The sequence below is a fragment of the Myodes glareolus genome, chromosome X (genome assembly GCF_982192425.1).
Source record: "Myodes glareolus chromosome X, mMyoGla1.1, whole genome shotgun sequence".
NCBI classification, from domain to species: domain Eukaryota; kingdom Metazoa; phylum Chordata; class Mammalia; order Rodentia; family Cricetidae; genus Myodes; species Myodes glareolus.
Window position 1 is genome coordinate 15,407,519 of NC_142053.1, and position 17,237 is coordinate 15,424,755.

Here is a 17,237-nt window from a genome sequence, read left to right on the forward strand (position 1 = left end):
AAGACAGGATTTTTCTGTATAGCACTGGATGTCCTGAACTAGCTCTGTACATCAGACTGGCCTCAAACTCACAGAGATCTGCCTGCCTCTACCTCCTGAGTGCTGGGAGTAAAAGAATCAAACTTCTTATGTAACACACTTCTCCTGTCCCAATCTCCAAGGTGGGGGAATTATAGATGTGTACTACAGTGCTGAGCTTTGCACCTTAATTTCTGTGAATCAAAACCAAGCTTTACTGCTCCTGAATATAACCTGTTCAGTCTGTATAATGTTGGTTTTGTGCATGTGTGTGTATGGATGATCAGAGATGATCATTTGGTATTAGATAACCAATTGGTGTGCCCTTCCTTGGGGAAGACTATTTCTCCCACTCTTGGCATTCCTTGTGTAGGGTTGACACTTTGTGATCTTTTTTCCATCCACTTGACTTGTATATTGCTGTTGTCCTTGTTCAGCTGGTGTTTAGGTGATCATGTTGGTGAGATTCTCTGGGTTAGCTTCTGATATTACTAGGAGACTCAGTCTCACATCGAATTCCCTGATCCTCTGGCTCTTAAATTCTTCCCCTACTCTTCTTTAGTGTTCCCTGGGTCTTAGGTGTGGGAGTTGTTTTGTAAATGTATCTGTTCGAAACTCAGCTCCACAACTGTACATTAGATTGTTTGTGGTTTTCTGTTATGTTATCTACCGATTTCTAAAATAAGTTTGTTTGATGAGAGGTGAGGACTACACTGCATCTGTGGGTATAAGAGCAAATATTTAGAATGTAGTTAGAATGCTGGTTTAGTAAAGTGGTGACTGTATGTTCTCCTCTAAGACCCATGACTTCACTAGCCCTGAATAGTTAGCTAGGTTTCCAGTACCAGACATCATTTCCTTCTTGTTGAGTGTATCTTAAGGCCAATTAGAGAGCTGTTGGTAACTACCAAAGTATGTGGGCCACCACTGCACCCTTAGGGTTATTAAGCAATTTTGGTTCTTGATAATAGTTCATAGGGATCATTGATCAGTAAGACTTTAGGTTGCCTCCCTCCTTTGGAAGCTTGCATGGTGCCTTCCGAATGCTGTTCCTCAGGGAAAAGACATTCAGTTCAGTTCCAACTCATGGGCTTCCAGCTTCCAGGCCCTTTTTCTGAAGTGTACGGTATCTTCAGCAATAAGGACTTAATCCTCCCACCTTTTGGAGACAACCAAGGGTAATAGCAATAGACTGTATGTTTTTGGACAGTGCTGACCAACAACTCAAAAGAGGGCTTTTCATGCCTATTATTGAGGTGGTCTTTGGCTCTTGGAAGGAGCATTGTCAGCACAGATTAGAAAATTTCATTTAAACTTGTATATGCATATTTATACACAGACTTACATGTTTTATAGGTTTTTTTAAGTATATAGTTAAGAGTATGATTCCTTATGACTTTTTCAAACTTCCTTGCTATAACTTCACCTTTCTTCCTCTTTCTCCTGTATTTATCTCCCTTCCCTCCAAATTAGAGCCCCCAATTTTTCCCATTTCCCCAATCAGACCACTTGGACTTGTATTCCTTTCTCTATGACTCCCAAAACTCACCAACACTAGCAATGGTTCCTCTTTACATTCTTGTTTCTACAATTACTCCAGGATATGTACTCATGTCTGAAGATTTGAAACTAAGAGCCTCCCATGAGAAAGAATATGTGATAATTGTCTCTCTGAATTTAGTTCCATCCATTTACCTGCAGAATTGATGGTTTCATTTTTCTTTACATCTGAATAGTATTCCATAGTGTATATATACTCATATTTTCATTATCCATTCACTGGTTGATGGACATTTAGGTTAGGTTATTTCTGTTTCCTAGCTATTGTGAATAGAGCAGCAATAAATATGGCTAAGTATCTATGGAATAGGTTTTCTCATTCTTTGGACATATGCCAAGGAGTACTGTAGCTGGGTCATATGGTAGTTTTATTTTTAGCGTTTTGGAATTTCTCCACACTAACTTCACAGGGGCCTCGACTGTCTGCAATTTGCATGTCATCCTTGTGCAGGGGCCTATATAATTTCCTGTATTTTTTCAGTATTAGTGAATGTACTGCTGAAGTGAGCACTGTTTTTATTTTTTGAGACAGTTTCTCACTATATGACCCTGGTTAACCTGAAAACTCCCTGTGAAGACCAGGCTGGTCTCAGACTCAGAGAGATCTACCTGCCTCTGCCTCCCATGTGCTGGAATTAAAAGTATAGTCAGGTGCTACTGTACCTGACCATTTCAGAAATTTCTAACTTTAAATTATTTTGTGTATGTCTTTGGAATTCAGATTATACTTAGTTTTCCAAAACCCTAAGGTTCATTGTTACTTATTTGAGAGCTCAGATTTTCCCTCTTTAGCAAGGTCTCATGTGTCTCAGGCTGGGCTTGAACTAAATGTATAGCTGGGGATGACCTTGAATTTGTGATCCTTTGGTCTCTAATTCCCAGGTACTGTGATTACAGGTGTACGTCTTCATGCTGAGTTTGTGTGATATTGGTATTTGAACATAGGGCTTTACACATGCTGAACATGTACTCTACCAAATGAGTTAAATCCCCAGCCCCATCTCAATGTTTTAAATGCAGATACTTATAGATATAAATTTCACTCTTAGGACTACTTAACCTATAGGTTTTGGTATGTTGTATTTTCGTTTTCATTCAGGTCTCTGATTTTTTTTTTAATTCCCTCCTTGATTTTCAGTGACCCATTCATCATTCCATAGAGTATTTTTCTTTTTGTTTATTTTTGAGACAGGATCACACTGTGTAGTTCTAGCTGGCCTGGAACTCACTATGTAGCTCTGACTGGCTTGAGACTCATAGAGATCAGCCTTCTTCCACCTCTCTGACTCCCAGGTCCTAGTGTTAAAGGTATGCCACCACACCTGGCTCAGAGAATGTTTTTTAATGTCTGTGATTTTGTTTATGTTCTATAGCTTTTCTTGCTATTGGTATCTAGTTGTAGTCTATTTTTATCAGTTAAAGTACAAGAAATTTCTTTAATTTTCCTCCATGTATTAAGATTTACTTTGAGTTGGGTGGTGGTGGTGGTGCACATTTTTAATCCAAGTATTCAGGAGGCAGAGGCAAGCCAATCTCTTGAGTTTGAGACCAGCAGGGCCTACACAGTGAGTTCCAGGACAGCCAGAGCTGAAACCCTGTTTCGGGGCGGTGGGGGGGACAGACTGACTTTGTGTGCTATTGTTACTATATGTTTTATTTTAGAGAAAGGTCTGTGAACTGCTGTGAATACTAAATTCTGCTGTGTTCACAGAATTTCTATAGAAAACTGTTAAACTCATTTGATCTGTGATGTCATTTAACCCAGACATTCCTCACCCCTCAACACTTTTTAAATAAGGATAATTACTTGTTTGTAAGTAGAGTGTTAAAGGCACCTGTTATTGTTGTTTTGGTATTGTTGCTTTTTCTCCCTAAATATATTTTTTGGACTACCTTTTTCTATCCTTACACCTAAGATTGTATCTATCTTTGATGCTGAGATGTATTCCTTGGAGGCAAAAAAATGGATAGATCCCATTTTTGAACCAATCTTCTAATCTGTGTCTGTTTGTTGAGGAATTGAGACATAAGTATTATTAGTATTGAAGTATGTTAATTCCTCTCATTACTGTTCCTTATTTGCTTAACTGTTGTTTCTTTTCTATAGACTTGTGGCCATGTTTATCTTTCTCTTCAATCCAAAGGATTCCTTCAAGTATTTTCTGTGTAGGTTGTTTAGTGGTTATGAATTCTTTTATCCTGTTTTTATCACAATTAACTTTTCTTTCTTCTTCAATTGTGATAGTTTTGTTGGAAGCAATTTGGTTGATTGTTGTCTTTAAGGGCTTGAGATGAATCATTCTAGATCTCCTGGCCTTTAAAGTTTTTGTTTAGAGACCTTGTATTATTCAATTGAATCTGACTTTATAGGTGACGTTGTGTTCCTTCTTGCAGTTGTGTGTATGTGTACACACTCACACACACACAAGTACTGCAACATCTTGAAGTCACATCTTTCCCTTTACCATCTGTGTCCTGGGTATCTAACTAAGGTTGCCAAACTTAACAGCAGATACCCTTACTCACTGAGCCATTACTCTGTCTTCATATTAATTTATCTTTGTCCTTGTTCTGTGTTTCAGTTCCTCTACCTTGTCTCTAAGCCCTGATATTCTGTCCTCTCTTTGATCCATTCTATTGGTAAGACTTTTTAAGAAGCTTTTAATTTGATTTATTGAATGGTTTGTTTCCAGTATTCAATTTGTTCTTTTACTTAACATTTCTAACTCTTTGCTGGATTGTAGTTTCATATCCTCTGTTTACTTATTTCATTTAACTGTTTGTGTTGAGCATTCTGCTTTGGAACCTTTGTCTGTATTCACACTTTCTCTGACAGGTTTTCATCTAGCTGTGTACTATGAGGTTTTTTAAGCAATGTTTCTTCATCATAGTGTAGAGAGGTATTCTGCTGGCTAGGTTCAGCATATAGTTGTAATACTTACTCTTAGTTTCCAGAGGGTGCAAAGCATGTATTGTTTTGAGCCTGCCAAGCCATCAGCTCAGCAGGAGTCTTTTAAAATGGTGCTTTACAAGTGTTCCAGTTAATTGCCAAAGGGTGGTTTTTTTTTTTAAAAAAAAAAGTCTTTTCTCTGAAATCACCATACATAACTTTTGTCTCCTTTCTTCCAACTTTCTTTTCTATTATAAATGTCTTTTGCTGAGAGTTATTGTGCTAATTTTTGAGGCTGTCTTAAGGTTCAGTGATCACTAACAGAAAGGAGGGAAGTTTCCCAGACTATGCTGTCCCTTCAGGTCAGACTCTACTTATTTTTTTCTGTTCTTATTTCTAAGGTTTTCTGTTTTACTTTGAACTAGAGATTTTGTGTCCATCACCCATATCTTTTGATAGTTTTCCCCAGATTATTCCCTAGATAATCTATCAGCCCAAGCCTACATGATGTCCACCATCTTGTCTATCATCTACTGTTTCACTTCATTCATTTTGTCATCTATGGCCCATCAAATGAGTCATAATCAATGATTCCTCATGGTATATATAGCACCAGATGCCAAGACTCCCTCCCATATATGCATTTGCTAAATAAAAAAATTTAAAAATTAATCAGGTGCAGGTGTGCACCTTTAATCCCAGCACTCAGGAAGCAGAGGTAAGTGAATCTCTTATGAGTCTGAAGCCCATCCTGTGTAACATGACGGGCCTGCTTGTTGGGGTATCTGTTCCCACCCAGTACCCCACAGCCGCAAGTCCCAGAGAAAATCAATCACACAGAGATCTCTATAAGTTATAAAGCTGATTGGCCCATTAGGTCAGGCTACTTATTAGTTCTTATGACTTATCTTAACCCATTATTCTGATCTATGTTAACCATATGGCTTGGTACCTTTTTCAGCTGTCAGCTCACATGTTGCCTTTTCGGTGGTCTGGGCAGGAATGGCGGAGGGAGCTTCCTCCTCCCTAGCCTTATCCTATTCTCATTGCCCCGCCTCTACTTCCTGTCTGGTTGACCCGCCTATACTTCCTGCCTGGCCAATCAGCATTTTATTAAAGTACATGATTGACAGAATATAGACAATTCTCCAGCACCAATCCTGAGTTACATGTGGAGACCTTGTCTCCAAAAATAAAAACTAAAGATAAAGGAGAATGTTTAGAAATAGCATATGTGTGTATATATAGAAAGGAAATTATATAGCTTATATATAATATGGATATTCTTTTCAAATTTATACGTGTGTGTATGTATGTGTAAAACACTGATGCTAGGTTGCCAGATTTGCTATAAAAACAAAAACAGCCCTGCCTTGCCAGTCTGTATTAACTAATTGTTGGGCCAAATATTGAAAAAGAAAAGGTATAATTATGATTTTATTAATTGAACCCAATGTGTATAAAATAGTTTGTTTGACAGAAGCACTTAATTAATTAATCCTCTAAAGCCTCCCATGAGACAAGTTGCAATATCTCAGTTTTAAATATATAAAAAATAGATCTCAAGGAAATGCTGTTTGGTTCTACAGCTGAGAAATATGAGAAGTATATTCCCACAGTAGGTTAAATCCGGGAATCTACATCAGAGTTAGGGTCTGTTTGCCTCTGGACTTTTTTGTCTTACTTCTGTATATTTTACTTTCACTCCTACTTTATCCGTGGCTGACTCTGTGGCTGACTCCTAGTGTCCCCTTCCCTCCTTTTTGTTAGGAATTTTCCTAACCCAAGCTCTCTGCCAATGCAAAAACACCAATCAAGCCAAATCACAAGCCAAATTAAAAAATATCCTGATTTAATGGGATTCCTGTGCTTTCAGGTAGCCCCAGGGGGAACCAGGAAGCCACAAACGCGACTGTGGGGTGGGGGGCCACGCTAGAACTTTCCAGGGAAGCAGTTTAAATTGACTGGGGGAATGGTCAAGATTTTGGCAGAATGTGTTGACCCGCCTCCAGGGAGGGGTTAGAGCTTGGGGGGCACAGGGACCAGGCCTCCAAAGATGAAGACCAGAGATCAGGACTTGGGACTTACATTCCAGACTGTTTGTATAAGGGGTAACAGGAAGCTGACTAACATTTAGGCTCTCTTAGGAAAGGGGGGCGTTGACTCAAGTCTGACTACTTCCTGCGGGCATGGGACTACATGGGGAAGGGGAGAGCTGGGTGTTGGTGGGTCCATACTCAGCGAGAGGTGTGTCTAGAAAGGCATCCCGGAGATGCCTCCTTGGGGGAGGTGAGAAGGCAGGTGTCTAGGAAAAAATATTGTTATCACCAAAGATGACTGTGCCAGGATGAGGAGGAGCAGGTAGGCCCTTTATTGTAGCCTCTTGGAAAACCGGAGGGTCCTGTCTGCTGGACAGACCAAGTGTCCTGAGTAGGTGCCTGCTTGAGCCTGGAGAGATGGTACCAGCACGGGTGTCCCAGGAGCTTGGAAGCTGAGGGGATTATCATGTGAGGTCTTGTCCATCGAGGTTCAAGAGACCTAGGAGTTAGCTGTTTGAGGAGTACTCTGTCCCCTGTGGAGAGTGGGGCAAGTTTAGGGGCATTAGAGTCCACTGGTGTGGGGGCAGGGAGACAACTGTCAGTGTGTGAATGGAGAAGGGACCTTAAAAGGGAGAGGTAGGGTAGGTACCCTACCAGTGGAGGAGTTTGAACTGGGAGGTGACGGTTAGGGAGAAGGGGCCTGCTGTAAAGCAGCTCAAAAGGGCTTAGGCCCATAGGGGAATGTGGGGTGGCCCTGAGGTGAGTAAGGGCAGTGGGGAGAAGGGAGGGCCAAGATAACCTGAGTTCAATGGAGAGCTTGGTTAGCTTTTGTTTGATGAGCCCATTGGCCCTCTCCACCTTTCCTAAGGGTTGTGGATGGTAGGGGGTGTGGAATTTCCAGGAGATGTTGAGAGCCTCTGACACAAGCTCCATGACCCTGAAAGTGAAGACTGGCCCACTGTCCGTCTGAATGGTCCGTGGGACACCAAACCAAGGAATGAGGTGGTCCAGGAGTACCTGAGCCACCACATCTGCTGTTTCCCTGGAGACCAGAAACGCTTCTACCCATCCTGTAAAAGTGTCCACAAGTGTTAAGAGATAACGGAGTTTTTTATGAGTAAGCATATGAGTGAAATCAGCCTGCCAATCTTCACCCAGTTGGTGTCTGTGAAGCTAGAGTAGAGACTGACGTATGTGGAAAGCCCCTTGTGGGTTGGCCTGGGCACACGTCTGGCAGGAGGAGTGAACCTGTAAAATACAATCTCGGGTGGGGTCAAAGGGGCTCCAAGAAGCAGAACAAAGCTTTGGCTAAGGATTTCTCGACCCAGTAATGGTGCTGGGCAAGCAGGTATCACTAAGAAAGAATGAGAGAAAAATTGTCCTGCAAGAATGCAGGACAATGGCAAAGTTTTAAGTGGGGGAGGAACAGGTCCCATCTACCCCCATAACTGAAATTGATGAGGAGAACGTAAGGCCCCAGTGAGATGTTAGAACAGAATAGGTATCTCCTGTGTCCAAAATAAAAGTAATGGTCTTACCCACTACCTGCAGCTTTACCCTAGGCTCGGATAGGGTTATGGGATATACCAAGTCTGGGCAGTGTCAATCCTCTACAAGGCTGAGAAGTTCAAAGGCTGGCATAGTTTCACTTGCCGATGTTGGTGAGGCTGGACCTCCATGGCATGGCATAGAGGACAAGCCCGCATGAGGCATTGTGATTTCCAGTGTCCAGGTTGCTGGCAGATAGGGCATAGTGGAATATCATGCCACATGACCATTTAGGCCACACTTGAAACAGCTTGCCTGTGAGGTTGACTTAGGCTGGGCTCCACCAGGGTAGAGCCTTGTGGTTGGCTTCCCTTATCCCCCTTTCCTGCAACCTTAGGGCAGCTGCTAAGGCGTGGGCCTGTACATTAGCTGCCTGTTATAGCTTGTCTGTCAGGAATACTCAGCTGTTTCTTTACAGGCATTAAAAACTTTAAAGGGCATTTTTTCCAATTTTTGTATAGGGGTTTGGGGACCTTCCTCAATCTTTTTTAACTAAGCAGAAGGATTTGTAAAAAAGGAACCTAGCCCCTTTTCTATCTGAGAGAGATCTGGAAGAGAAAAGGGAACATGAACACTCACAATTCCATTGACTCCCACCACCTCCCAGAGAGGGCAGAGAAGGGCGGAGCTATGGTGGAATCAATGGGAGGAGACTGGGGAGGATTGGGAGGGGCTAGCCCAGTGCGGGGGTGGGGGGGTGGGAGGGGTGTCCAAGAGTGGGAAGATGAGGTAGGAGGGGAGGAGGAAGATGGGTCCAGTGGAAGTTGACCTTGAACTTTTGGATTGGGAAGGGAGGGGGTAGACAGGGAAGGAGAGGAATGTGGAGAATGTTGCTCCACAGGAGGGGGTTGGGTAGTGTGGGCTTGAGGGAGTGGCAGTGTCTCTGGCTGCATGGTCCAGCTGGAATTGTTGGGGTCCCAATTTCCAGATGACCAGGAATTTGGAGGCTTTGCGGCCTTAGCTACCAAGACCAGTGCTGCAAAGCACTGGCTACTAAGGGAAGGGCGAGAGCTCAGAGCCCAAAAACCATGGACATATGTAAGCTCTGCCCATTTGTCCTTACAGCAAAAAAAATTTTTTAGGTCCTGGAGGACAGTAAGCTCAAGGCTTCCTCCTAGTGGCCAGTGCATCTCATTGTCAAGACCGTATTGAGGCTAAATCTTAGTGCATAGGGAAGTTAGCCGTTCGGGACCGATTGTATCGGACAGTCCCAATTTATAAAGATTTTGTAAGAGGCATCCCAGGGGTGACAGCGGATCTTGCTTTGAACTGCAAGTGCCCATCTTAAAATCTATGCCTAACCGTGTGGCCTAAGTCTATTACAGCGCGTCTGCTAAAATAGCTCTTAGGCCTAACGGGGTCATGGAAATTGAATGCTAGGTGTCCCTAAAGCAAACAAAGTCCATCTCAGCTAGACCCGGTCTTGCCGGTCTAGCCGCTGAGCTAAGATCAGACTCTTGACGCAGGCACGTGGCTTCCACAAGAGTCTGATAATCAACAAAAGTAAGTACGAATGGGTCCCCCCAAAACCCTATAGCATAGACAAGAAAAAGGTACTCTAACCTAGACGCAGCCGCTGTAGCCCAGGAGTGGGTATTAGTGTGGTGTGGAGAGCTCAGATTGTGGACTAGAGGGATTTCGAAGCATGGCCTAAAGCCATGTGGAAAGGCCGCCCTACCCAGTGGGACCTCCAAAATGTTAGGAATTTTCCTAATGTGAGCTTTCTGCTAACGCAAAAATCCCAATCAAGCCAAATCACAATAAGCCAAATTAAAAATTACCCAGGTTTAATGGGATTCCTGCGTTCTCAGGTGGCCCCAAAGGGGAACCAGGAAGTCGCGAACACGACCTTGGGGGAGGACAGTTTAAATAGACTGGGGAGGGAGTGGTCAAGATTTTGGGGGACTGTCTCGATCTTCCTCTGGGGAGGGGTCAAGGCTTGACAGGCACAGGGACAGGGCCTCCAAAGATGGAAGACTGGGACTTGGGACTTACACTTTTCTTGCTCCTTCTTCCAGATTTCTCCTTTTATTTATTCTCTCTGCCTGCTAGCTCCGCCTTTCTTTGCTCCTGCCTTGCTATTGGCTGTTCAACTGTTTATTAGACCGTCAGGTGTTTTAGACAAAAAAATCACAGCTTCATAGAGTTAAATAAATGCAGCATAAACAAAAGCAACACATCTTTACATCATTAAAGAAACATGCTACAGCATAACTAAAAGTAGCACCTTAATATTTTACAGCACTGTTATTCGATCATTAATCTTTCTTTAAAGGTAATCCCTCAGTCTGATGTTGTTTTATCATATATGGATTTGGATGTGGTGGGGATTTTTCATTTTTTGTTTTGTTTTGTTTGGTTGCTTTACTGTTTTAAATGTATATGTGTGTTTGAAACAGGGGCTCACTTTGTAGATCAGACTGACCTTGAATTTGCCACCCTTCTGTCTCAGCCTCCTGAATACGATGAGATTACAGCTGTACACCATTGTGCCTGGCATGTTTAAAATGAATATGACTTTGCCTTGGTTCTTATTATTCCAGCCATCCTTAAGACCTAATTTAAGTTATGAATATTTTTTTCCTTTTTCTTCTTTTGGTTTTTCAAAACAGTATTTCTCTGTATAGCCAAGGCCCTCTTGGACTGGGCTGGCCTTGAACTCAGATCCACCTTCCTCTGCTTCCCACAATGCTGGGATTAAAGCCTTGTGTCACATTCAAGTTCTGAATTTTTGTTGGGGAGGGGAGTGACATGGGGTCTGTCTATATAGCCCTGTCTGCCCTACAACTCCCTATGTAAACCAGGCTGGCCTCAAACTCAGACATCCACCCACCTCTGCCTATTGAGTTCTGGAATTAAGGCATGCATCACCATACCCAGCTGTTTTGAATTCTTCATTCAAAGTTAATCAAAAAGTAAATTTTCAGTGTGTGGCTGTTTGCCAGAACTCTTTTAGAAATCAAGGATTCACCATGGAAAACACATAATGTCCCTTTTATTATGGAACTTATATTCTAATGAAGGAGGCAGACATCTTCTCTCAACTCTCTAGTCTTCGAGTAGTCCACTGAGCTCTGCTTTCTCTAACCTCAGAAAATTTCCCTATAGAGCATAACTCTAAAAGAAAGTTGTCCTTTTTCTGTGTTTTGTCAAAACTGATAAATATAAATGAATGCTGGTCTTCTAGGATAATGTGAGGACTGACATTTTTTGCTACATTTTACTGTTATGTTCTGACACTTTATTTTTATGTTGTTCAAAGTATACTAGACCACACTTCTTTAACAGTGTCCTCCAGAGCCTATAGTATACTTATCTAAATATTTTAAGCATAGTAGATGATTATGCATGTTGAGGATGCCGTTGGCTTTTTAAAATAGCTCTGAATCTCCCAGAGCAAATTCTGGTGAATTAAGTGAAAATGTGTGGCAATAAGAAGAACACTGATTTCTTGACATAGTAAAAATAGGGTGTTTGAAAGTGCTTCCTTAAGAGAAGTCTAAGACTTTTTGAACAAGAAACTGACCGGAGCACTCAAGTAGCTTATAGCCTACTTTGAAGAATGACAGTCATATAAAAAAATCATAGTTCTTGTACATTTGCCTAAAGGCATTGATTTCAGTATTTTATAGTCACACTCAGTGGCTTGTAATGACCTTGTGAATTCTCCACTTGCCATTTTATGTTTGATTTTAGTATTTCTCCAGATAAAAAGGTTAAGTCCCTTTAGAGAAAAAGGCTTTATTTTTTAATGTACAAGTATTTATTTAGTGTAATATGTGTGGGGATGCATATGTGCCAGGGCACGCGTGTAGATGTCAGAAGACAGCTTGCAGTAGTTAGTTCCTTTTTTCTACCATGTGGCTCCAAGGAATTAGAAATCAGGTCCTCAGGCTTGGAGGCAAATGCCTTCACCTGCAGAACCACTTCACCAGCCCGTTTTTTTCTTCGGTCTCTTTTCTTATTGTTACAAGAATGTCGAAGACCAGCTTTAACAAAACTCGTATGTTCCAGGGTAAGAGCTTGAGGATTAGAATTATTAAGCAAAAGGAACAGAGATACAAGAAAAATAAAAGACAGAAACACAGAACAGCATCAGGAGGCACTTTCAGTGAATACTGAATCCACCTCATTTATTTTTCACATGCCTATATACTTCAAAAGGGGAGGAGGGATGAAACAGACTTCATTAACATTAGGAAATAATTAAATTCTCTGACCTTTGGTTCCGGTGGAGTGAATCCACCTCTACAGCCAAAATATGAATTAACCACACCCTAGGTCAGTTGCTCCTTTGCAGCCACACCTGTTGTCAACAACTTTGAGAGAGCAAAAATAAGCTCAAACTCTCTGTCCTCCACTCAGGGTGGAACACGTTCACATCTGTGGGTTTCCACATGAGAAAGGTGCCTGTTCATGCCTCAGTCCATATGTGGAGGCCAGAGAACAATTTTATGTAGTCAGTTCTATCCTTCTACCTTTATGTGAATTCTGAGGATTAAACCATTGCTTGCTGAGGCCATCCCACCAACTACTCTATTTCTTTTATTTTGTTTATTTAATGGGGGGGTGCGTGTAGGTGCTGTAGTGCATATGTGGAGGTCAGAGAATAACTTTTGGAAGAGAAGCTTGTTCCTTTGTGTGAGAGAGCGAGACAGGGTTTTGCTGTATAGTCCTTTCTAGCCCAGAACTAACATTGTAGACCAGGCTGGTTCACAAAGATCTGCCTGCTTCTTCTTCCCGAGTGCTGAGATCAAAGGCCTATGCCACCACACCTAGCTATTCAATTTGATAATGACCCTCTTTGCTTTTAGCAGATGCTTAACCATGTTGTTTAATGAAGCATTAATAAAAGGAAGTATCAGTTAATTACTGTTGGTGTCAACATAAACTATAATAATACTCTAAGTATGTATTCCTATTAATCAACTTTAAAATATATGTTTGAGGTCAGAAACTTAGGGTCTAACAGTGCTTGTTGTTGCAGATGACTGGAGTTAGATTCCAACACCCTCTTCTGGCCTTCACATGCACACACACAGAGACACAGTTGAAAATAAAATATTTAAATTAAAGTACACATTTTGTATATTATGTAACTCTATAGTGATTCTATAAATCCACTTGGAATTTAAGGGACAATACATTAGGTATTCATATCAGATAAACATATTTCTTTCCTTTAACAAGAATATAGAAAGCCAGCGTGGTAACTCACATTTGTAATCCCAGGACAGGAGGCTGAAGTAGGAGAAAAACTATGAGTTTGAGACGAGATAAGAGTATATATCAAGTTCCAGACTACCTACTGTAGTGTGAGATCTTTCTCTTCAAAAAGAAAAAAAAGAAATTTGGAAATAGCAAGAGGCTCTTCTCATAAATGAGATCCTCTTTTGTTTAGGTAGGGGAAAAGTTACTCAGTATGAATTAATCATTTGATTTCAATTAATCATTTAAAACTTATTTACATCTTTGCAACAGAAAATTGTTGCATTTAGGGATGAAAGATTTAGGAATGACTTTGTACAATGCCCTGTTTGGGTTTTTAAAGTTGATTAAGTGAAAATACTAATCTTGGTCTTAATATTTTCCAGAACCTTTGCTTCATTTTGCCACAGTTTTTGTACCAATTCTTCTGTGGATTCTCACAACAGGTATGTGCCCTTCTTAGTAGAAGTGTAGCAGATACAAGAACTATAATGATGACTGACTCGGAAAATTGGTTAATCTAGAAGCAATTTAATGATTTTGATAACCACATTGTCACAGGTATCTGTGACTGAATTTCCAAATCTTAAAAGTACTTTTATTTCTCTTGATTCTAAATGCCAGGAAACAATGTTTTTCTGAGGATATTGTAATGTTTCAAACAAATGTCTTATCATTTTAAGACTCCCAAGATAGTGATAGGGAAGAGGCAGACAAATACGTGATGTAGGATATGGTATCAGTGCTCTGAAGAAAAAATATAAAATGTAGTAAAATGAATGTAATTGAATAATAAAAGGATATACTGTGACAAGATGAGAGGATACAATTTTGAAAGAGCTATCTGAACAATCTCTCTAATAAATCAACATTGAGACAGAGACCTGAGTACCCTAGGGAAGAAATAAGCCGACATCTTAAAAATGTCACAGGTAAAGAAATGGTCTCTGAGATGGCATGAAGCGTAAATCTTTACTGTTTACTTTGGACTTATATTAGTGCTGGCAGCAACATGCTTTATATTGTGTTTTTGATGTACATATAGGCTGTCTTTTTCAATCCAGTCCCATTAGATATTCTTTGGAATTCAGAGATTGGGCTATGAAAATGTAGAAATGGAATCACATTATTTAAAACAAAAACTTCTTTTGTTTTAGTAAAACTACGATTTTACTTGTCTTTTTTTCCATGAAAAAAGATATATTTGTTACAGGTTTAGTAAAATGACAGTATTATCAAGTAAACCTTTTTGTGGGACATTCTGTCTCCTCTAATTATGCATCCAAGAATTACAATTAACTCTCATGGAACCTTAAAGTTCCATCCTGAAGCAAAAGTAGATTGATGTTTCTTTTGTTTTCAACACTAAATTACACAACAGTCATCCTTGGAGTTGCTCTTTTAATTTACTCATTAGTGAAAATATATAGTTTCCAGAGCAAATTCCATATTGTATGTCATGCACTAGTACAGTAGTACATTTGAAAATTAGAAGACGTATAGCACATTTTTATGCTTTTATTTCAGTAAAATATTTTTGCTGGCCTTCAATCTTTGTTCATAGAAACTATATCAAAATTGTCTCCATTTTTATGCAGAATCATCCTTTTAACATCATTGAGAATGTTGAATATACTATATCACATGCTTTTTCTCTGTTGAAGCCAAAAAAGATGATCCCCTTCTGGGTCTACCAGCTCCTTTGTATACCCTCACTCTACTCCCTGTCTTTAATTTGAACTCCTTGATGAATATAAGGATGAATCATGTCTCTCCCCAGTGCTTTGCATTTACTATATTCTCTATTAATGGTTTAGTGAATGAACTAAAAAAAAGTTCTTTTCAAGTTGTTGCCAACCTTTTCAAATCACTTTTCATTGTAATTGTATGTTTACTTCACTGGCTGAAAATATGTAGTTATATTGATTAGTATCACATTTAAATGAATTTTATTAATCAAAGAACATTTACATGTGTGTGTGTGTGTTAAGATTCTTTTAATCACAACAACAACAATGCTTATATGATGACTTCTAGCAATGTCTAGACACACTGAGCTTGATAAATACTTTCACTTGAATAAAGGTCATAAAATACTTAAAAATTTTTCAGTGGAAGTTTTATAGGCTAGAGAGATGGCACAGTGTTAGATAGCTAGATGTTAGATACATGGCACAGGTTGGATGGCTCACAGTCATATTTACCTCTAGCTCCATGGGGATCTTACACCATTATGGCTTCCTTGGATACACGCAGTCACATGAACTTATCTATACACATAATTTAAAAGTCTTTAGAAATATATTTTGAAAATTTTTCTAATTTCTGATCGATCCTTTACAAATGTGGTATGACTTCTGTGTTCACTCGTCCAGTATTTACTGAATGCTTTCAGAATTTCATCCTCTGTGAGAAGCACAGTATTATCAAAGCACTCTAGGAAAAGATTACTAAGCTCATACTTACAGCTGATCAAATTCAGTTTATTAGTCCTTAGGGAGTAAGAACACACGCCAGAAGAACTCTCAGAAAGAAGGAGACTTTATTATAGGACTTGAGCTTTATGTAGGATTTGTACTTACAATAACCAGAAAAGATCTGCAACATAGATTGGCTACTCCCTATGGTTTAATTTCTGTAAGAACTTCTGGCTTGGATTTATTTATTTGGGTTTTTTGTTGTTGTTGTTTTATTTTGTTTTTCAAGACAGAGTTTCTCTGTAGATTTGGAGCCTGTCCTGAAACTAGTTCTTTAGACCAGGCTGGCCTTGAACTCACAGAGGTCCGCCTGCCTCTGCCACCTGAGTGCTGTGATTAAAGGCGTGCATCACCACCACCTGGCTTATTTTGTCTTTTCTAAAATAGCTACTAAATATCTACATTTTTAGCAACTGAAAATTCTTACATAAAGTTAATAGTTTTTGTCTACTAAAAATAAGACATGGGCATGCAAATATTCTTAAGATCCTGTTCAAGGGTAAGGTTTGTTAATAATGACACATAATTTTTTTCAATATTTTTATCTTTACCAGGTAGAGTGTCCTTACTTACAAAATTTCCTTTGCTCCCCCAAAAAGCATTTTAAAAAATAGCTACAGGTTTTTACATAGATGAATGACTGCAGAATATGTTTTCCTGTTTGTTTGTCTTTTCAGCCACTCTATGATGCTGCTTATCTTACAATGTACAATATCTGTTTCACATCCCTGCCCATCCTGGCCTACAGTCTACTGGAACAGCACATCAACATTGATACTCTGACCTCAGACCCTCGATTGTATATGTAAGTTGAAAATGTAGCTCATAGTAGAACTTGTGAAATCCTCTTGCATCAGTTCTGGTATTATTGGTATTAGTTACCATGCTGGGCTTTAAGTAGTTTCATTTACTCTACAGGTAGGAAGGACACAGAATTGATCACTTGGTTCATTAAGTGGTTCTGTTGTGAAGTTTCAGCTAGAATATATCATTCAACAGGAGAGTGGTTTATTTTCCTAGATATCAGTTCTATACTTAAATGGATATTTATAGGACATAAGTTATTGTACAGTCTTTCATAGAGATGCAAAAAAAGGCTATATCATAACTGTGGCCCAGCCTAAAGTGTGACTTACCTTCCTAACAAATTTGATCATAGCTTGTTCCTAGACAACAGATTATTGTTACCCTGACAACTTCTTTATAAACGTGAAGTCCTGGTCTATGTACGTGTACCTCTACAGTTTCCTACTGAATTTTAGCAGTGACATTATGCATTATACCTTTATAACTTATTGACTCACATTTTGAGAAATATTGACTTGAACCATTTGATTATTTTAATATTCTTAATAGAAATTTGAAACCTGAAGTAATTCTTTTGTTAAGAGAGTAGGCAGGTATAGCTGATTGCTTGAGCTTTAAACAACAAAAAGAACAGGTCTAGTAATACCTACTGCATGGCATATAGAGGTATTCAAGCTGTGTTACTGCTCA

The 17,237-nt window shown here is 39.8% G+C and overlaps 1 protein-coding gene and 1 non-coding gene across 5 annotated transcripts in view; one reads left to right on the forward strand and one right to left on the reverse strand.

The window, feature by feature from the left end:
* Positions 1 to 17,237, forward strand: part of Atp11c (ATPase phospholipid transporting 11C (ATP11C blood group)) — a 181,357-nt gene that overhangs the window by 139,018 nt on the left and 25,102 nt on the right. For all 4 annotated transcript variants that reach the window (XM_048457770.3, XM_085685222.2, XM_085685219.2 and 1 more), the window contains exons 23-24: positions 13,650 to 13,709; positions 16,418 to 16,545. In XM_048457770.3, the coding sequence (XP_048313727.2) occupies positions 13,650 to 13,709; positions 16,418 to 16,545 (188 nt within the window). The remainder of the gene's footprint in view (positions 1 to 13,649; positions 13,710 to 16,417; positions 16,546 to 17,237) is intronic.
* Positions 1,985 to 2,089, reverse strand: LOC146889248 (U6 spliceosomal RNA). The gene has a single exon (XR_015000500.1). It is a non-coding gene; the product is annotated as a U6 spliceosomal RNA (small nuclear RNA).